Consider the following 22562-nt stretch of genomic DNA (forward strand, 5'->3'; position numbering starts at 1 on the left):
GTTCATCCAAAATATTGAAATGGAAGTTGTATTTGATGATAATACATACCATATATAAAGATTGAGGATGAACACGGATGCGGCCACTTTCGTTTTTGACAAAAACCATCTGAAAAGTGACATTTTTTCGCATATTTGGTAGATTTCTCATATTTGAGCCTGAATCGGATCGTTTTTAATGACTAAATAAGTTAAAATCTTTCGCATAAATTAATTGCATCATATGAAATAGACACTTAAGTATTTAAAAAGTGGTCAAAATCTTTCGTCAGATGAAACTGAAATTTGAGGCCAAAATCGGTCCTTACCGGACCTACTCCTTTCAATATTCAACGAATTACAAATTTTCCATAGACTTGTATGCAGACTTTGGCAGAACCACGAAATTAAATCCTCATGAAAGTGCAAGTTTTGTTCAATCCACGAAAATTGGTACACAAGAAATAAATGAATCTACAGTATACTATTTTCAATAATTTTAATATTTCCATTCGGTTTACCTGAGTCTATATGAGCATGTCCCATCGCATGAATTGTATGATGGCCTTGACCATTGCCTTGTTGTAAAAACTTCTCAGCCATTGTATGGGCTCTAAAATAATAAACATATAACTACATTAGCTATATGTCTCACTAATTTGCATAATGGAATTCATATGCATAAAAAGTTTATCCTTCATCACCTTATAAAGCAAAAAATGCAAGACACAAATTCAAAGCATTTTAAACAACAAATATTAATGCATATTTTTTTTTGTAATGAAACAACAGGAAGATATCTTGTAATATTTAACATTTTTATTATTTTTATCTGAATAAGATGCATCTATTTTGGAACATGTACACAGTAATAAAAGCATATAAAATAATATACACCTTATTAACAAACAATGTGCTGACAAAAACAAAATAAGCTGAAAATTACAGTGATACATTCTGTATGTATATGCCTGTTCCAAACCAGGGGCCTGTAATTCAGTGGTTGTTTTTTGTTGATATGTTACATATTTCATTTGTATTTGTTTTTTTCCTTCATTTTTTGTATATAAATAAGGCTGTTACTTTTCTTGTTTAAATTATTCTACATTTGTCATTTGAGGGCCCTTTATATCTCACTTTATAATGCCGTATGGGTTTTGCTCATTGTTGAAGGCCATACAGTGACCTATAGATGTTAATTTCTGTGTCATGTGATCTGTAGTGGAGAGTTGTCTCACTGGCGATCATACCACATCTTCTTTTTTATAATTAGTTTACCTGGAATAGCTAGCCTTATCATCCAAGATGATTGTATTAATCATATCATTGACAGTATACAGTGCTATATAACCTCTCTCAGACTCTTCTGGTAGATGCTGAAAATTTGTATTTGAAAATTTAATTGGTTTTACAATATTTATGCATTACATTATGTTTTATTTAAAATGAATTTTAACAATCTGTGTGTAGGGCATGCAACTTTAAACTTAAAGACATCTTCATAACAAAAGCAAGACATTTATGCTTGTAACAAATTCCAAATTTGAACAATATACGTTGCCCTCTAGATGTTTTTTAGTTTTTTGTGCCATGGGGTCATTATTTCATTAATATATCTTCTTATATTATAAGACTAAACAGAGGTTACTGATATGTAAACAAGATTAATGCACTCACAAACTGAATAATTTCAAAACTTTAAGGAAGAACTTAGGTGGGGTTTTGGAATTTGTGTCAAATGTTTTGACTCTTTGTTTTTTCCCTTCAAGGGTGAAAAATTTTGCCCCAAAACACCCTTCTTTCTTTTCATATAAGACTTCAATTGATTATAAAAGGTAAAAGCATGACTGTTATCAACACTGACAGATGTTTAATCATTACCTTCGCCATGTCATGGAGTGTTTCAATATCTAATATTAATTCAAAGATATCTCTATGAAACACAGAGATTTCTGCCTGTGACAAAGTGAATGTCTTATCTAGTACTGGTGGGTTAATCAGACCGTCCCCTGCTCCAAACAATGTATTGCAGGCCATCTCTACATACAGCTTATACCTATATTAGAAAAAACAAAATAAACTAGAAAACTGACATTTTAGCAAGGGTCCTTCAAAAAAATCTTGTGAGGCACAAAAGCATATAATTCATACTGATGTTAACAAAGCAACACATGTGTGGGTGTTAAGTTTATTTATAGTGGATTGGGAAACAAGTTATAGCAACTTATATTAATTCCTTTTCACTTTGCGGATGCATTAGCGGCATTAGCCTTCAATTTTCGAAATCTACAAGGGAGTCTTTTACGTGCAAGAGATATGGCTCTCTCTTAACACAGGTCAGCCATCTATTGTCCCCTTCCGACGAACTATCATCGTTTCTCAAGACCATACTCAAAAATGGTGTCGGGGGAGAGCCAAAAATTCAGTCCCTTAAATTTTCACCCTGAAACGGGGATCGAACCAGGAACCTCTGTGTTAGTAGTCAGATGCGCTAACCACTACATCACAGCTCCCAATGCATGTGTGAGTTAGTTATATGTCTATGAATTTATAACAGTACAAGCAGATATGAAATTAAGCACCTCATGAAAAACATATTTTCCTTTGATCTCTAATGTTTAAATCAAAGTTTTGATTGTTATCCTAGCACATAGAAGAAGTTAATATTCATGATTTTTAAACAAAAAAAACGTTTTTCATCAAATTAGCTATAGTGAGCCAAATTTAACTAACTTGTAACACATCTCCAAATTATTCACCATCAACTGTGCAAATTTTCATTGTGGATTCGTGGTCTAGTGGTTAAAACCGATGGCTACAGTACTGAAGGTCCCGAGTTCGATTCTCACTCGAAAGTTGATTTTTCAGTACAATAGTAGGGCGATTTTCACCCTCCCACACAATTCACTGGTATCCAGACCGGAGTTAAAAGTAGATTGGATTTGGGGGCCTCGGTAGGTCAAAGTTGTTCCCAGCTTGACCTGGAGATCAATCTTCTGAAATCTCTTCGGGTTGTCTGTTCCTGCCAAGAAGCCCAGTGGTTCTGTCGGCTTCCTCCACCATAATAACAGACTTCCCAGTGTCCTACACACTCCCTTGGGCGGTGTTGGGTGGGGATTGCTCTGGTGATGGGATAATATTGTAAAAGACACATCTCCATTAATCCTTAGGGAGTGTACATGGATCCGCTGTACGCTTGCAGTCAATCAAGGTGTGCGTCTCAACTGGCGGAATCTCAAAGTACATACATACATTGGCCTCCTACCTATACTTTTGGAGGTTTTGTTTTTAGAAAAAGTGTTCACAGACAGTCTGACAGACAAAGTGAAAACTATAGGATGCAGGACCCTAATAAACCATACGTTTTCTTTCAAAGACAGAATCTGGCTTAATAATTAACTTATTATTGGGATGAACTTACCTATTTTTCCCATCAACCTTTGCTTGATTTAATGGAAATGAGGTTCTCTTAAATGCTACACTCAATCCCTGAAAATGAAAAGAAATCTGTTTACAAAATTGCAAGAACTTGTTAGTCACTAACTTTTGTCACTCTTTTATACCAGACTGAGAATAATAGGCAACAAAATCAAAAAGTTCTTCATAAACGGGATTACCCATCATAGATATTCATGTGTCTATCCAAAGACAGAAGAATTGTTCAATCTTGTGGTTTACTCTATCAGTTTGTCTATTTACAGAATTCGTTATTGGTGGGATCTCAAACTAAATCTGTTAGATTAATTTATCAAAACTTATCTAACATCTGAGTAATTTCAGGTTTGTTATATGTTTTGGACACTTATCAAATTTAATGTCTTATCATCAGCTCTTGATACAGTGAAACCTGTCCAAACCGAAAACCCACGGGACTTTGAGTTTTGTTCGGTTTTCACAGGTGTTCGGATTGAAGAGGTAAACGGAAGTCGGCACCAAAATAATTTTAGCACTTACTGACAAGGGACGTTAGGTGACACAGCAGACGGCAATTTATTTTCATGATGATTTAGATGTAAATGTAAAAATCTACGCTAGTCTGTCAATCACGCTCCTCGTTGTGTAAATGTATTAATCGTTCAATGATTTCCGACTTTTTGCGATTTTGCGATTTTGCTTTTTATAATTTTTATCTCATCCGTTAATTTACTGACCAATTCAGATTCTCAGTCACTGCCAAATGACGATTCCGTAGTTGAATCAAGATCGTCATTTTCAATTATCTGTACACGAGTTCTCGGACTAAACTGGCCACCCACTGATTGATACTTTGCCACAAGATAAAAGGGAAACAACAGCAGGGGTCCAGTTTATTCTCGGACTTTATCGTTGATAAATAGCCAACGGAAGTCTGGAGGAGCATCTGAAATATATATATTGGGGCTCTAAAGGGAATCAGGCATCCCGTAAATATAATTCAAAAGACATTGGCCTTGTTGTGTTGCACGACTTCTTAATCCAGTGAAGCGCTTAAAACTATTAAATTAACTAATTAAATGCATGTTAATCAAATATTTACGGTCACAAATTCGTTACTGCCATTCAGTAGCGAAACCGTTTAATTGATCCAAGGGAAAGTTCAATTCTTGTCCTTTTCGGCGACAGGGGCAGCGGACCAGTTTAACATTTCTTAACAAAATAAAAAAATTTGATCACTGAATACATAGACACAAACATGCTAATTAGTTTGTGATAACAACTCACCAGTTCATTAAACCTCAAATACCTTGGGGATACTCTGTCATCCTGTGTTTGTTTAATTAAATCATGCAAATAATTAAATATACTTTTTTGTTTTGATTGCTATCGATCGATAGTGACAGGTAATTTTTAAATATCTATTTTCTAACGAGCCTTAAAAAAGCGTTCGGAATTCGGTGTTGACAGGGTTCGGTTTTTTCAGGTTAGATTAACATTAATTGATAGGGAAATTTTGTGGGACTTTGAAAATTGTTCGGTTTAAACTGAAATTCGGTTTTATCAGGGTTCGGTTTACCCAGGTTTCACTGTACATGTATCTGAATTATTGGTAGACATGACTGTATTTAATATAATCAAAGAGTAATTTACAATTTAAGTATGGCAAAACAGTCTGACTCCTTAAACTGAAACAAATACATAAACATGAATACAACCTTTAAAGTTAAATGTTTTCCATAACTCTAAAAAATAGATGTTACCTGTAATGGGCATCCATCTTGCCATACCAAAGCCTCTGACCCAGAATTCCATAGCAAATGAACTTCCTGTCCTGCCCATTCTAACGGAACCTCAATTTCCAGATAAAACCAATGGGTACTCCATCTGTAAACGAACAATATTGAATAAATAATGTACTCCCAAAGAAATTATAGAGTTAAAGAAACATGAAGTTGTTTCAAAAACTAAAATAAAAGGAAATAGTTTTATGCAAGTATTGGTGTCAATTTGTCATGAAATAGAAGTTCCTTCATGAGATAAGTTCCAAAAGAAACAAATAGTCTGGAATATTATTTCCAGTGGAACAAAATTACATTTATTGTTCCAAAGGGAATATATACCGGTAATGGGTATATAATATTTATTCCAACAGGAAGAAATATTATGACATTGTTTATAACAAAGATTGCAGGCGAACTTCTGTTAGATGTAATACATGTTGATTGCACTGGTTGTTTCCTTTTTTGAATACTCTATATTTCTGAAATAATAGTCTACCCATAATTCAATTAAAAAGTGGATGCTTCTTTCTTGTAATTTTATTGGGTTGTAAAAGCATTGATCAAGGCACATCAACATTTGTACACAAAAAAAAATTACAAAAGAAGCATTAATTTCTTAAAATTACATTTTAATGCTTATAATCCAACAAAAAAAAGTTTGTTCCTGTCCATCCCTTAGATGTTACATTTGGTTTAAATATGAAGGTTAAAATTTGAATGACACGGGATTGTTGGTAACCAATTTAACTAATAAATTCTCATGAAATATACATGTGATGTAATTATTATTTTTTTCATGTTTTATTTCTTGTGAATCGTCCTCATTTTATTACAAGTATTCCACTTCCAAATGAATCATACCTGCCAACTTTCACGATTTTGACCCTTTGTCACGATTGCACGATCGTGATCGTGAAAAACCCTCTAAAACACATAATTTTAAATTGGAAAAGTCAACAATTATTTAATATCCTTACACATGAAATTAATTCCTGGTCTTGCAGTCACATGTTCATCTTTTCTACTGATATATAATAACTAGAATCATGCAAATAAACTTAAGAAAAAGGCATGTAAACTCATCTCACAAATATGACACTTTTTCTAGACCACAAAACAGCACGGGCAAAATAGTTGTCGCAAAGTATTGTAACCTTTGAAATTGTTGTTGCGCACTAAAACCCCCATCGGCACTTTCAAAAGTTGGCAGGTATGAATGATTTCTACAGTTTGTTCTTTATATGTTGTGCTGTTCCACCACTGTACCAGGTTAAACCTGGCTAAAAGGAGGGTTGAGATCTAACAGACAGGTTAAAAGGTGCGTTGAGCTCTCACAGACAGTTTAAACCCTGCAACATTCTTGGTATGCCTGTCTCAAATAAGGAGCCAATGGATCGTATTGCTTGGATAACATGATTGTCCTTATTTTTGATCCAAAAATCTTTTCATACAAGGATGTATAAGTACCTTGACATGTTAAAAACTATATAACCAAAAGGGTTAATGATATTCTTAATTTAGGCCTTTACATACGTTGGTCCAAGTAATATTCTTAATTTAGGCCTTTACATATGTTGGTCCAAATTATATTCTTAATTTAGGCCTGATATTTTTAATTTAGGGCTTTACATACGTTGGTCCAAATGATTTTCTTAATTTAGGCCTTAACATATGTTGGTCCAAATGATATTCTAAATTTAGGCCTTTACATAAGTTGGTCCAAATGATATTCTTAATTTAGGCCTTTACATATGTTGGTCCAAATGATATTGTTAATTTAGGACTGTTATTCTTAATTTAGGGCTTTACATACGTTGGTCCAAATGATTTTCTTAATTTAGGCCTTTACATACATTGGTCCAAATAATATTCTGATTAAAGGCCTTTACATACATTGGTCCGAATGATATTCTTAATTTAGGCCTTTACATACGTTGGTCAAAATGATATTCTTAATTTAGGCCTTTACATACGTTGGTCCAAATGATTTTCTTAATTTAGGCCTTTACATACGTTGGTCCAAATGATATTCTTAATTTAGGCCTTTACATACATTGGTCCAAATAATATTCTTATTAAAGACCTTTAGATACATTGGTCCGAATGATATTCTTAATTTAGGCCTTTACATACGTTGGTCAAAATGATATTCTTAATTTAGGCCTTTGCATACGTTGGTCCAAATGATATTCTTAATTTGGGCTTTACATACGTTGGTCCGAAAGATATTCTGAATTTAGGCCTTTACATACATTTGTCCAAATGATATTCTTAATTAAGCCCTTTACATACGTTGGTCCAAATGATATTATTAAGTTAGGCCTTTACATACGTTGGTCCAAATGATATTCTTAATTTAGGCCTTTACATATGTTGGTCCAAATGATATTCTTAATTTAGGCCTTTACATACGTTGGTCCAAATGATATTCTTAATTTAGGCCTTTACATACGTTGGTCCAAATGATATTCTTAATTTAGGCCTTTACATACGTTGGTCCAAATGATATTCTAAATTTAGGCCTTTACATACGTTGGTCCAAATGAAGATCCTACTGTTGTCTCAATATATTTTCCTTTCACAGCTTGATTATATCTGATTCTATATGGTGCTTCAAAATGAGTAAGCTTTGTCAGTGCTGCTTTCTTTGTGTAAAGTCTGAAAATATTTGAAGGTGAAAGCAGTCAATAAATGCTTTGTCTGAATTATATATACATGTATACAATAGACAACAAAAACTTTATAGTACTATATATGTAGATTACTGAATAATGTATTTATTAAACCATGATTATGGTACAGTGTATATACATGATATATGTTTTAAATAAAATTATTATGCAACATTGTAAATATGAAACCTATTCTATATTCATATTTAACCAATACGTTTATTTATACATGTATATCTTATGAACTTAAAGATTAGCAGCTAAAGCCCAGTAGACAAATCAAAATGTGGGATTATTCTTTTATTTTATTTTTTTCATTTTCACTGGTTAAAGTAATATATTCTAAATTTAGGCCTTAACATACGTTGGTCCAAATAAAGATCCTACTGTTGTCTCATTATATTTTCCTTTCACAGCTGGATTATATCTGATTCTATATGTAATATAAAATGTATTCTATAATATATAAACAATAAAGTTTTGCAGAACCAAGGTAACGAAAGCATTTTTTTTTTTTAGAATTTTTGCCTTTATTTTACCTTCCAGCCAAGTTAACATCTGTGAAGTAATCCTTAGAAATAAATTTCTCTGCTCTCTCTAATGTAGTTCTCTTGTGTTTCAACACCACAGTCTCCATTTCATTGAAATATTTCACTGATTCTTACTGAAATAAGATGTCTAAGTTACTAAATACAATAGAATAGAAACTGTACAAGATCTTAAAGTGTCTAATAATTCAAAGAGTTGATTTTGGTCATGTATTTGTCATCATTGTCATGTTTGTTCCATATTTGATTATCAAGAGTGTAGAAAGCTTTATGTGAATGCTTAAATACTTCTGTGTGCCCATTTTGTGGTTTTAAAAGGTATATTAGACCCATTGGTGGACTTCCGCTGTTGATTTCTCTTTGGTCCTGCTGTTGTCTCTTTGACACATTTCCCATTTCCATTTTCAATTTTATCTATTACTTGTGTTGAACCCACTTTGGTCATGTTGGTCGAGATTCCATATCCCTTTGAACAATGTTGTAGTTGTAGCTGGTCATCTAGTGACATGAATGATGCAGTATGAATTCACCTGTAAATACTTTGGATTCATTTATTGTGCATGTACATTAAAATTTTCTTGGAATGAGGAAAACTTGCATTTTCATGGATATAATATGATTTTAGGTTTTTCCTGTGAACGATTTGTTATTTGTTGAACCTTTAAATTTGTGGATTACCTGCACCTGACATGTCCCATGAAATCCGTGAAAATTTGTATCCAACAAGTCATGAATCCACAGTACTGTAGATTGACTTGTGATTTTATGTACATGTAGATAGAGTTATGTGGGGCACTGTTTTAAAAAAAATATCTAATGCTTTATTGAACTGTACAATGATTAAATCTTAAACTTTAACATGTTTAAGCATTAATTTCTGCATATGTCATGCATGCATGTTAAGAATAGCATAAATTTTAGTAATGATTATGAGGTTAGTGTCACAGTGGTACTTGAAGTGTCTATGATTGTCAAATTCAAATATACAAATAAGTAAGAAGAATCTTATGTGGTTGGAAATCATGATAGACATATATCATCACTACATGTTCATGTACATCATGTACATGAACATTGTTTATTTTCACTGGTTAGCAAATTTTTCAGCCAAGATGTAACATCACACATGTTCTCATAAAATTTTAATTTATTTAGCATCATAATTTTAAAGGTTTGACATCACAATTAGAGAAAATCTAAGGTCATTCAGCTAAGTACGTTTTCTAACAGAATTGCTTCTTGAATAATTTTTTCTTGATATATGTAGTAGAAAATAAAGTTAGCCAGCTGTAAACGGTTCAGCTAGGGAATTACTTCTTTAGCTCAGTCTGTTAACACCCTGTCTTGAATGTTAACACAGAGGTCCTGAATTCAAGTCCTGGTGGAGATACACATGTAATCACACTAAACTGCTAAAGTAAAGTAAAGTAGTCGGGATGCATATATACATGTACATAATAACAAGGAACATGAGCTCTAAAAGAGTACTTTAAACTGACTGATATTAATAAACAAAACATACATGTAGTAACATCAGATACATATACAACACAAACATACATTCAGATACAGACAGACACCACTCATCATCACGATTATGCTTTCCAGTTTCAATTTTTTGAGACAACACTCCACAAAAGGCCAGATGACATACAAAATAACAACTGTAGATAATTCACAGCCTTCAACAATGAGTGTGACCCATACCGCATAACCAGCAATAAAAGGCCCCGAAATGAAAAATTACTTGAAAATTATATACAATGTAGTCTTACCGGACGCAATTACGACTGGACACAATTACGAACGATTTTTAATGTTTGCCCTCTTATATTATATTTTTGCATGATAATTAATAAATGTTTCTATTAATTAAAAACCCACTACATTACTTGTGTTTTCACGAAAAAAAGTTCATGCGCACTTGGTTAATGTCGCAGACGACGAAAAGTTTCGTAAATGTCAAAATAATGACTCCCTCTCTTGGAAATTACATGAATAAAGCACACAAGCTGGTGCAAATTGCCTTCTTTTGTCATTATATAGATAGAAAAATATCTCCTAAATCTGTTCATATGTGTGATACCCTTTATCTTGCCCAAATAATCCAAAAATGAACGTTTTCTCAAACTCGGTTGACCCTGAGCATTGTCAGAAGAAAATAGAATTTTTATTGAAAAGTCCTGAGAACTCCGAAAGTAAAGTTTAAATATAAATTAAAATCATAGGTTCACCAACTAAAAAGAGAATTTAGTGATTCTTAGACGAAAGAACTTGCATAAAAACAAAAAATCCGAATTATTTCCTTTTGAAAGAAAATTTGTTGTCACTAATTTCGTCTTCAACTACTGCTGAAGAATTTGAAGTAAAATACCATATTACACTTCTTATTTTCTTAGGAAATGTGTTTAAGATAAGATTAATGTATGTTTCATAAATTTAGATCGTTGTCAATGATTTTTTTCTGCCAGATCTATAGATATAGTGCCGTTCGTAATTGCGTCCATATTCATGATATTGGGCTTGCTAGACCCATAAAACCAGGTCATGAAAATCTTACCAAAGTATCCCAACGTAAATAGAAAATTATGTGTGTTATGATTCAAAAGGAAAAGCATTCATACATCTTTAATTCTATGGTACAATTAATTTAAGAAAAGTATTCTACAAAGATTAGAAAAAAAATAACTAAAGTTCAAAAATCGTTCGTAATTGTGTCCAGTGAGGCTATCAAACAACAACAACAAAATAACAGCCTGATTTATGGTTTTATGTATTTTTTTCAAAATAAAATACCTTATTAATTGTCATCTGAGAACCCACTACTTGTGTCATAAGTTCAGGGGTGGGCAATTTTACAAAGTCCGGCGATAAAAATTCTGCAAATGGTAGGTAACAATTTGGGAGTGGGGAATGAAACCATGATTATACATTTCTCCCAATCTTAGACTATATGTGACACCATAATTGGGAACACCGCCAAAATTCTATGATCAAATTCAACATTTGAAGTAAACGCGGCCAGGATTTATATTTACAGAAACCTGAGACTACTATAACAGTAGTCTTAGCAAAAACAAACCACAAGCATGTCTGCTTACTTAGGTTAATGTCCTGTATAAATGATAAACAGTTTTAGATATCAAAGTTATATTTTAACAACAATGTTAAGCGGCTAAATAATTTCAGTGATTTGATGGATATTTTTACATTTTCTTATCATTTAGACCAAAATTAAAAAATAGTGATCATCCTAGAGACTTTGAATATATGTTTCTGGTCGTCCTTTAGCAATTAGAGCAATAGAAAAGAGAAGATTGTAAAAAGTAGCACACAGAGAAAAAACGCATAATAAGTGCGGTGTATATGCAATCGTTGAGGGTTACGATATATGATATATAAATAGATACATGTTTTTATTTTAAAGTACAACTTAATAAATACATGTACATGAAATGCAGGCTTGTTGTTTCTCAGTCTGACATATTCCCCATTTCCATTTCCATTTTCAATTTTATAAATACAATTTTAAACAATCATATGTATAGTCACTTAACATAATAGGCTATAATTTATGTAAAAAAGGCCCTTCGAGGATTGTGACGGACCGTGCAGTCAGTATTTGTTTATCACAATACGAAATATTATATGAATAAAATTCAAAATCACATTAATCCTTACCATATATGAGGCTGAAATCTTCCTAAATAGTTTCAATATATCAGTTGTGTTTAGTAATGTGAAAATACAGACGAAAAAGGTATATAATAGTAGCATTTTCTGTTCGTTTATAAAACAAACAAAATAACAAAAAAAAAAAAACCATCCAAGAAATATAAAAGCAAACGTACTTAGGCCTACAATTTTCAATTCAGATGGATTTTTTTATCCATAGAAAAAAAAAGAATGGTACAGCATAGACGTTACGCACAGTGTTCGGTTTAGTAATGGTAACGTTACTCGACGTAGTTTTATAAATGATTTCAACCGACTTGTGTACAAAACGTCAAAGCTTTGCACTATATTTAATACAGCTGACATTTTGATGTTTATAACTACTTAAAAAAATAGACTGTAAACATGACTGATTATATATTTTTGACAAATAAACTGTATTTCCTCATAATCTTTACTTATCGAAAGTATATATTTCAAATGTTTGTCACTGCCCAATCATGTCAATTGTTGCAAAATGCACATACTGTAATATGATGCTCAGGATTTCGTCATCACAAGTATTTAAATCTAGACATATATATCGCGTAGATACAGCCAGTACCAAAGCTGTTTAGTGCTTTAAGAGTATAAATGTTATCAACTTTAGCCTTCAAATGTTCCAAAGTCGAAAGGTTCGGTATTATAGAAAACTTATTTTTACCAAAAACTTCGACGCCTTTAAGATCATCAAAAGGTTTACAAAACTTTGATGGAAGTCAAATTTCCTTGTTTATTTATTACCTTTTAAAAGAAATTATTAAAAATTATCTCAAACAAATATATCATTACACAGAACGTGTCAAATGCTAAAGACACAAAAATTCTAAAGTTTCAGTCAATGGAAAATAAAATTATATATATTACGTTGTAGTACATTGACGTTCCGTGCAAAAAACGTTCAATTTGGACGTTGTAACATTTTGGGGAGACACGGACAACTTGGTGGAAATTGATGAAAAAAATAGCATTTCCTTAATATTGAAGGCTTAAACAAATCTTTAAAAAAATCACATGTCAGTAGTAACATTTGTTTTCATAGTTTATTTGTCTGTCACAAATTTGAGATACCCTTAATTATCATGTACTAAAAAATCTTGAACAATTGCTCTATGGTACCATTTAAGGGAGACACGGAAAATACTAAAAAAACATCATTTTTGTATACTCGAATTTTCAAATCTTACAGCTCTTTTGAATTTCGTAAATAGCCGCTCGATTGCGAACTGACAGGATATTTATCTCGACCGTTTCACACCATAAATATGATCATATTATATCCCATCTGTACAAACATCGAAATTCATTCAGTAGTTAGTATGTTTTCTTCGTTTATATTTGGATGGTTAGTTATTGTTGTTACGTCTTACACGGCAAAAATGTCATTATGAACACGGAATCGTTGCTTAATTATGTAATAATACATAACATTAAATTTATTAAAATCAGGTTTTATTTAATTTCGATCCGAATGATGAATCAAGACCAGTAATTATTTAATAATACGCAGAATTGATTTCTTTTTGTCCTACTTATGCATCAAGAAATGGTCAAATGAAAAATAGACCGAATACCGTGCGTAACGTCATAGTTTTGTTGTTACCTTTGATGAATGTGTATACATGAAACATTGTATGTATTGTAAAGAAGGGCGGAAGATACCAATTAGTGGACATCCAATACTATATAAAGTCGCGGATAAACTGACATCGCCATGACAAATAAAATAGAGAAGGGAAATGGGGAATGTGTCAAAGAGACAACAAACCGATCCACCAAAGAGGAGAAAGACTACAAAATGACAAACAAGTGTTAGTCCCCAAAACACTACAAAAAGAAGACTTGAGCCTAAAACTACGGATGATCTCAGGTGCTTCATAAGGATAAGACGATATCGGGGCCTGCTCCCGAGTGGTGACAACCGTCATGTTGCTGATGATATAGCTGATGGTATGAATAAATTCGGCGAAAACAGGTCTCATTCTGTCATGTCTCAATTGAAGAAAAAGATTGTACCAAATAAATGTTAATGCATATGACATTCGGGTTTAGTTGAGTGAAATAGATGTTTATAAATTTGACTTTGAATCCAGGAGATTATTCAAGTTGAAATGCTACCTGCTAGTGAATGAAATTGAAGCCAAATTGGTCATAACCCTTTCACTGGCGATACAATTTATGATGACCAGTGCTAATTAAATCAAATATAGATAACAATAGACGAGTCTACGAACGTAGACTAATAGTTTGAGTTAGAACTGAATGTGGATTAGGTTTGAAGCTCTACCTCTTAGTCTTAATTCGACAACGGGCTATATTTATTTACCCTTTAACAGTTCCTAAATGTTATTTACACGTGTATTAGTTATCTTTTCTTTCGTTTTTCATCATAAAGTCCAGTGTTTTTCTTGATGGACTATTTTTTTTTTTGGTATTCTATGTAGTCACTAATATTTACTAGTCTATTGCAGGTTGAGATTAAAGCGAGGCTGTAACATCAAATTTAGTAATTTGCTAAATAGTATAGGCCAAAGTCAAAAAGAGTTTCAGATTTCTAGCGGAATATGAAAATCCAGGAGTCTAAATAATATTCTTGAAATAAATTTCACTAATTATACAAACAAAGTATACTCAATTAATTGTTATTGAAATCAAACTAAATATAAATGTTGTACAAACATGTTCATTCACCGTCCTACATTCTGTCGATACCTGTATTTTTGCATTGCACAAGCTTAAGATCATGCTTTTTCTTTGACTGTTAATGACAGTCTTTACATGAAATCTATTGAATGTTGGATGTGTATGCTAATTGATATTTCAGTCGTATGTACATAATCTTTTATAAGTTGTTATTGTCATTTAACTAACTTTCAGTAAGAGCAAGAAGTCTTAGTTGTACATTTTGTGCCTTTTGTGTTTGTTCAGGTTTTTGTGCTTTGCATCGAAATAATGAGCTAAGCTTTTTTTAACCGATTCTAATTGTGTGTTCTTGTGTTGTATTCATATACCACTGACCCAGGTAATGGGAAGGGCTAGGCGTCATCGAACACTTTGAACGCCACCACATTCTCTATGTGGATTTATAATGCACTCGTTCTATTTGAGTAGTCAAACAGCGTTGACCTTATATTTTTAAGTCATATACGGTCACTGACCCGATATCACTTTTCCTCATGAATATTTGAATAGAAATTACCGAAATTATAATTAATTATTCATACGACCTCTTCAACCTGTTCTTGTTTCCAATGTATACAACGACGTCTCAAACTTATTTCTTTTACAATTTAAAGAAAAACATTTCGCTTGTTTAGATTTTTGGTTTGCAAACTATAAATCATTATGTTTTATGCTTATTGTTGATATTTTAGTCCATTCTCAAACAAATTCGTTCACCATCGATTGCGGGTTTCAACAGGTAATGTACATTTCATTGTGTTGTATATTTACTACGCCTGCATGATATGAGGCCTTTTTATATAATGGGAAAGTTTCCCAATATTTAAATCAAATAATAACATTACCACATTAAACAACAATTGAAAATGTTTTCTTTTTAGATTGCAGTATAAAGACAATAATAGTGTATTGACGAAACGAAGGAAAAAGCTCGACAGAGCCTCGCATTTCCCCGTTTCTATACCTCATCCTTATATCGTTGATATGTCAAGTCAATGCACTATTATTGTCTATCGGTCTAAAGTTATGCGCACGTTAAACTTGTTGCTGCATATCATTTTTGTATTTCGTTTATTTGTGCTGAACATAATTCAGTACTTTAGTTTTCTTGTTTGGGTTGTTTAATATTTGTCATTTTTGAGTGGGCTTATAAAGCTTGCTATGCATTATGGGTTTTCTCATTGTTGAAGGCCGTAGGCTGATCGATAGTTGTTACTGACTATCTATCATTTGATGTATCATAATGTGTAGTCACCTGAAATAACTTTTTGATAATTCGTTTTTACAATATTTTGAAATAGGACATAATGCAGTACACTTACATGCAGCTATAATTCTGTGCATATGAGCAAAGATTGAAAACAATGTGAAGTAAAATTCGTATTTGTAATCATTGACACTATTCCTTTGAACATAAGGCAGTTATTTTACTGACAAATAATTGCCCTTCTTTAGGTAAGTTAAACAAATCGTATAACAACGAAAGACAAATTAGATAAGGTTTATCATTCTCCTTCGAAAAATGAGCATTGCAACTATATTCCCTTTTACGGTAATGTTTAAATGTTCTTTTCTTATCCAGGTATTAAAGTATTCATTTCAACAAATTATGTGCCGTCTATTATCTCAATCATTTATATCCAGTGTTCTTTTGCGTTTTATATCATCTGAAGCTCTACCCGCACTTTTAGTTCGTCCTTTAAAACGTTTTACTTTTCCAGATGTCCGCGCACCTTTTTTCTATTCTAGCACGTTTACTCAATGTCGGTGCATGGTCATTTTCTCCTCTTCCAACTTTTTATTCGTATTCAGAAATATCATGTTCAGTTTTGTTTGAAGCAGTAAATACACGATTTTCATCTCCATACTCCTTAGTACCAGATTCACTCTTAATATAGAAAGAATGGAAAGGCAGAGGTGACGTTGTTACAACATGGGCTGCCAGTGAAGTGTTAATGATTGGCGTAAAACTCGAATCTAAAGTACGACTAACAGACGTATAACTGAATGCTGATGTACAACTGAGAGGTGCATAACCGGATGTTGACATACAACTGATTGGTGTATTACTCGGAAGTGTAGTACAACAATTTGTAATTTGTTGAGTTGTTTGCGTTGGTTTCTTATGTATGCTTTTCTTATATGAACGGATATGTTTTCTCTTATATGTAAATAGTTCTTTCTTTAAAATCATTGCTTTACTAAAAATTCTTTGACACAAACTTCTGACGACATACTTTCTACAACAACTAGTACAGCGAGAGTGTAAACCCGACTTCCCTTTAAAACCATGAAGCACTACATAACAAGGTTTCCTCAATCTTTCATCTTTTTTTGCCACCTCATTCAGTTTGACCTTTGCTTTCTGTAGTTTACTATAAAATTGATCTCTAAAATAAGTCGCCTGCTCTCCTTCATCGTCTGTCTCCGTTTCGGAACCATACCTCAGAAATGATCGTGTATTCTGGAGAGCTTTCTCGGGTACCGTATAATCCTCTCTCAATGAATACACAGAATCAATTTTAATACCATATCCATCCGAGGCACAATTGCAACCACGTGAGATACAATTGCAACCATCGGAGTTTAAGTCATTTTGTTTAAACAAAGGAGAGGGAGGTAAACTATCCACTGTTGCATTTGTTGTAGCTTGCGACGTAGCTTGGCTCTGGCTCTGAATAACAGTAGACGGTATACTGATAGGCACTGTAATACTCTGGTAATTTTGTGGGTCTTTTGTTAAACGCTTATGAGGTAATTTTTTATCATATAATGAATGATATAGAGTTAGTTTTTGTACTTTACCACTTTGTTTACTCGCAATTCCATATCTATCTGATGCACAGTTGAAACCATCTGCGGTTAAGTCATTTTGTTTGTACAAAGGAGATGTAACTAAAATATTCACCGTTGCATTTGTTGTATCTTTTGAAGTAGCTGGGCTTTGAATAACAGTCGATGGTATATTGATAGGCACTGTAATACTTTGTTCATTTTGTGTGTCTTTTGCTAAACGCTTATGTGGTAAGCTTTTATCATATAATGAATGATATGGAGTAAGTGTTTGTACTTTACCACTTTGTTTACTTGCAATTCCATATCTATCTGATGCACAGTTGAAACCATCTGCAGTAAAGTCAGTTTGTTTGTACAAAGAAGAGGGAACTAAAATATTCACTGTTGCATTTGTTGTAGCTTTTGACATAACTTGGCTTTGAATAACAGTCGATGGTATACTGATAGGCACTGCAGTACTTTGGTCAATTTGTGTGTCTTTTGGTAAACGCTCATGCGGTAAGTCTTTATCATACAATGAATAATATGGAATTAGTTTTTGTTTTCTGGCATGTTTTGTTTGAATGTTCTGTACTAAACTTGAACTAGCCGTTTTATCAATTCGGACGGACTTTTCGGAACTTGCTTTTGACGGAACATCATTCTTCGGTGAAATACCATTTGATTTTGAAAACTGTGATCCAACACTTTTGCTGGGATATGGCGACACAACACTTTTTTGATGTAGTGACGAAACAACCTTTGTAATTGCGCACGTTACAAGCTTTCTGTTGTCATGTGATGAAACGATATTTGCTTCGTCTTGATGCGATTTAACAGCTGGGTTACCATTGGATGAGATACAAACTTTATTGAACCAAGGTAACTTCCATGACACACTACTCGTATAAGCAGTCGAGTTTGTAGGCGTGCTTGTCAACGGTGACTTTATTTTTGTACAGGGAATCGATGATGCAGAACATTTGTTAGAGTACCATGATTTAATTCTGGTTTTGGTAAATGCTGATACCCTACTGGATTCAGCAGAGGACGACTCTCTACATGTATTGGTATCTGTTGTGTCATATACAGCAGTTGTTTCCTTTGGAACTGACAAAGTTGTCTTCAATGTCTGGTCTTTCTCATCTAAAAAACTTGGTCGGAACTGTCCAGTAGATTCGTCCAATATATAGTCATGCATAGTCATTGAAGTTTTTCCTTTTACATTCTCTGTTCCATAAACCACCTTAACCACTATGGGTCTTTTAAGACCTTCACTCTGGTTTTCAGATTGTTTTATGACAGGTATTTGCGACTTTGCTGCACTACTTGAAAATGCTGTCTTTGTCTGGAGCGTTTCGTTGGTTTCTGGAACCTTTGAAACTTGAGAAAATAACGGTAATCGAGGTAGACTTACACTACAATTGGTAACTAAATGTTTTTGGGTTGATGTGACACAATCGTTTGAAGGAACGTTTAATGTCTTATTTACCATAGTTGAAGTCTCAAACATTGAATTTTCATGATTCTCTATAGTCTTTAAAATATTGCTATAACTGTCAAATATGTCTTTACTTCCACAACTTGTTTTTTGCAGCAATGCTAAATTTTCCCTAACTAGTCTTTTAGTTTTCCTAAGTTCACCTAATGTGTCATTCGTCAATATATCTTTAACTGTAAGAAGTTTTGATTTCTGTTGTATCGGCAAAACAGATGTTACACTGCATATAGGTCGAGATGACATATTAGTACATGTGGTCGTAGCAGAAGACTTTGTTAGATTACTTGTTAAAAGCCTAGTTAAATTGAGCATACAAGTACTGCTGGTCATTGTAGGAACGGTCGACGAGTTTGACATTATTGGTGTGATCGAATTGTCCTTTAATAATTTTGTTGATGTAGGATGATTTAGACTTGATTTTGGCGGTTCTACTTTAATCGTGTTTACAAAATTAACTTTTGGTATAACTACAAAATTTTCGTTCGCCTTTGATTTTGGTATCCTATCATTCTCAATAGTAAGATACGCATAAGAGTATGTACCGGATGCACCTTTAACTAAAATCGGTACATTTGACTCTGTAGTAAACTTCGTACTTGTTGATACAGGATTCTTCAATGTTGCATTTAATCTGTATATTACTGGCGGCATCGTTTGAGGATTCAATAATGAATTTGTATATACTGATTTTGATATGGGCGAAACAATCGTATTGCCGCCTGATGACATGGTAATATATTGCGTATACAGTTTGTTTTCTGAAAGTTTTCGTCGCATGACACGAGCATCCGTTTTACTGATCATCTTGACATTACCATTGTTATTTCGTTTGTTCAATAATTCGACTTCTTTTAATTTTTTTATTGCTATCTGATTGTATTTTAACTCATCTTTTTTCTTCACTTGTAATTGTTTATGATGAGGTATTGGTATCTGATTTGTTAAAACTGATCGAAGTCTACTTTTATGACCAATGGGTACTGCAGCTGACAAAATAGGTGTTTGCATTAAACCTGCAATGCCAGTACGTGATTTGATAATAGAACCAGGAAAAGATTCGATTGAGTCTTTAGAGATCGTGGTCGTTGATCCTACCATAGACATGTAAGTGGAAGAATGGTTACTTGGCTCTTCTGAATTTCCTTTAAGTTCGACATGGGAATTCACAGAATTAACTGGAATAATGCAGCTTTTTGAAGGCAGTCTCTCAAACTCAGAACCTTTTATTTTTGAAGGCAGCCCATCAAATTCAGATTTACCCAGCAATATAGTTGGTCCCCGTGGGTGTGCTGTATTAATAACAACTGATTTTAGTGCCTCTAAAGAAATATTTGAAAAAAGGTTTTCCTTTGTGACAGACATAGACAATGGCGTGGTTTGTTTTTTGACACCAAAAGAAGATGGTGTTTCTATATCTTTTGATACCTGTGTTGAATCAGCAGTCTGCAAAACTGGACATACCCTTGTACTAATTTGGTTCTCAGTTACATTTTCTTCTTTAATAACCGAATGTTGTATTCCTCGCATTGATTCTGATAAAATACTCTTGTTAAAGTTCTCTAAATTACCTTTGAATAATTGTGAACTATTAGAAAAACACTGTCCTGTTTTGTCCATGTTTGTAGATACATATGGATTACTTTTGTTGATGACAGCTTCTGTGCTAGTTGACATTTTGTCGACGTATGAACAACTCGTGGAGTAGTCTGAATTGGTTTTGTCCATCTTGGTTTGTAAGAAGTTTTTGTTTGCAAAAAGACCAACAGGAATAGGTGAAGAAAATATGTCTGAAAAATCGAATACATTTACAGAACTGCTGCAATGCACATTATCATCTGATTTGACATCATGTGCATCACAATGGTGCTGTTGAAATACATCGTCTATCATATTCTGAGTTGTCATCATAGATATTTGATAATTTTCATTACTTTCAAAAGACAGTAATGATTCTGACATATTATTCTTTGCTTCTTTATGTAATGGTTTAGTGTGTGACACTTGCACTTCCACTGTAGACACTCCTGATATTAAATTTGTAGTGTAGGTAACTGGTACTATGTTTTTCTCAAATGTGTCGTTTTTTAAAACATCGAGATGATCTTTTTCGTCTGAAACGCAAGTGATATCATCACATGTGACAAGACTAGACTCGTTAGTCGAAGTCTTACTTATTGTATCATCTGCTTCAGCTGGACACTGATATGTAGATATAGTATGTATATAGCTGAAAGAAAAAAAAACAATATCATTTGTTATGAAATATAGATCTCAATATACAGATCAAGCTATCAATGACCATGATGACTTCTGTAATTTTTTATTTTTTTTGTAATATTTCATTTAAGTGATTAAGCAATTCAGAGTAGTATAACTCAGTTAATATACAAGTCACGTGCAGTGCAAGTTATATTTGATCAAAATCAGTAAAAAGCAAAGCTCTCTCGAAATTCGCTATTTTTTTTTTCTTTCTACTTCTACTTTGTCGTGGTCATTGTGGCGTTTTGATATTTATCTTCTCATTATCGATAATAGAATAAATTTCATTTATTTAATAAACTGTTTTGCTCAATGTTGAATATTGTAAGGTAACCTATGGAACCGACGTCATTTGGTCTTTCATGAATAAGAAATCATATCACATCTAAAACGTTCTCTGAAAAATCAATCTGAATTTTGAAACAGGATGTTTTACCCATGAAATTATTATCAAAATATTTGATCCGAGCAATTTACATGATTCCCTCTACAGAGATAAACTGACAGCAAATGCACATTGTTGTAATTGAAGTTAAAGCATATTTATGTTTCTTAACGCTAATTGCACACATATAACAGGTCAAACGGTTGTTTAATGTTAAAGTCTATAAGATGTATGTCTTACTACATGTTCCCCGTATTGAATTATTTGTGAAAATGAGATCATGATTGCTCTCATTTCCGATTGCCATTCTTGGATTATGTTGGGACCAGTCTTCCAAACTAGGCCAAATGAACCATTTTAGACAACATGTACACATGCCAATAATTATTACTACAAAAAACACCTGACCTATTCCGAATACTAGTACATGTAGTGATATCTGATAAACCATCATAAACACACAAACTAAACGTTCGACATAAATCACTGAAAACGTAGAAAATGTCAGATATCGCAAGCCTATTTACTCATCTTTTACAGAGAACACCAAATCAATACCAAATTAGAATTCAAATAAAACACATTATACATGGTAAATGAAAATCGCAAATCCATCAAAAACAAACACTGCCAACTTTACCATGTTTGGTACCTCATATTTGAAACTGAAACATGGATTCATTCCGACTTTTCCACCAGACTGCAACATGAACGGGGAATGTACATGAATGATAGAAAAATAAATGGTATAGCTAGGAGTATTTAATCCAGTACATGATAAATTGAATGAGTTTAAACGCCCCTTTGGTATATTTTGCCTCTCTCTATAGAACGAACTACAAACAGAAA

General features: G+C 33.0%; 1 protein-coding gene across 2 annotated transcripts in view; it reads right to left on the reverse strand.

Annotated features, from left to right (window-relative positions):
• Positions 1–22562, reverse strand: part of LOC143047494 (alpha-mannosidase 2C1-like) — an 86827-nt gene that overhangs the window by 45405 nt on the left and 18860 nt on the right. Inside the window, exons 3-10 of one of the 2 annotated variants that reach the window (XM_076220552.1) lie at positions 16116–21296; positions 8389–8513; positions 7710–7835; positions 5157–5280; positions 3401–3468; positions 1861–2035; positions 1258–1355; positions 501–592 (exon numbers count right to left, since the gene is read on the reverse strand). In XM_076220552.1, the coding sequence (XP_076076667.1) occupies positions 501–592; positions 1258–1355; positions 1861–2035; positions 3401–3468; positions 5157–5280; positions 7710–7835; positions 8389–8486 (781 nt within the window). In that variant the 5' untranslated portion in view covers positions 8487–8513; positions 16116–21296. Of the gene's footprint in view, positions 1–500; positions 593–1257; positions 1356–1860; positions 2036–3400; positions 3469–5156; positions 5281–7709; positions 7836–8388; positions 8514–11193; positions 11318–16115; positions 21297–22562 lie in introns of those variants that run through there. The other variant, XM_076220551.1, reaches the window with a different exon arrangement.

Source organism: Mytilus galloprovincialis, chromosome 10 (genome assembly GCF_965363235.1).
Source record: "Mytilus galloprovincialis chromosome 10, xbMytGall1.hap1.1, whole genome shotgun sequence".
In the NCBI taxonomy this organism is placed as follows: domain Eukaryota; kingdom Metazoa; phylum Mollusca; class Bivalvia; order Mytilida; family Mytilidae; genus Mytilus; species Mytilus galloprovincialis.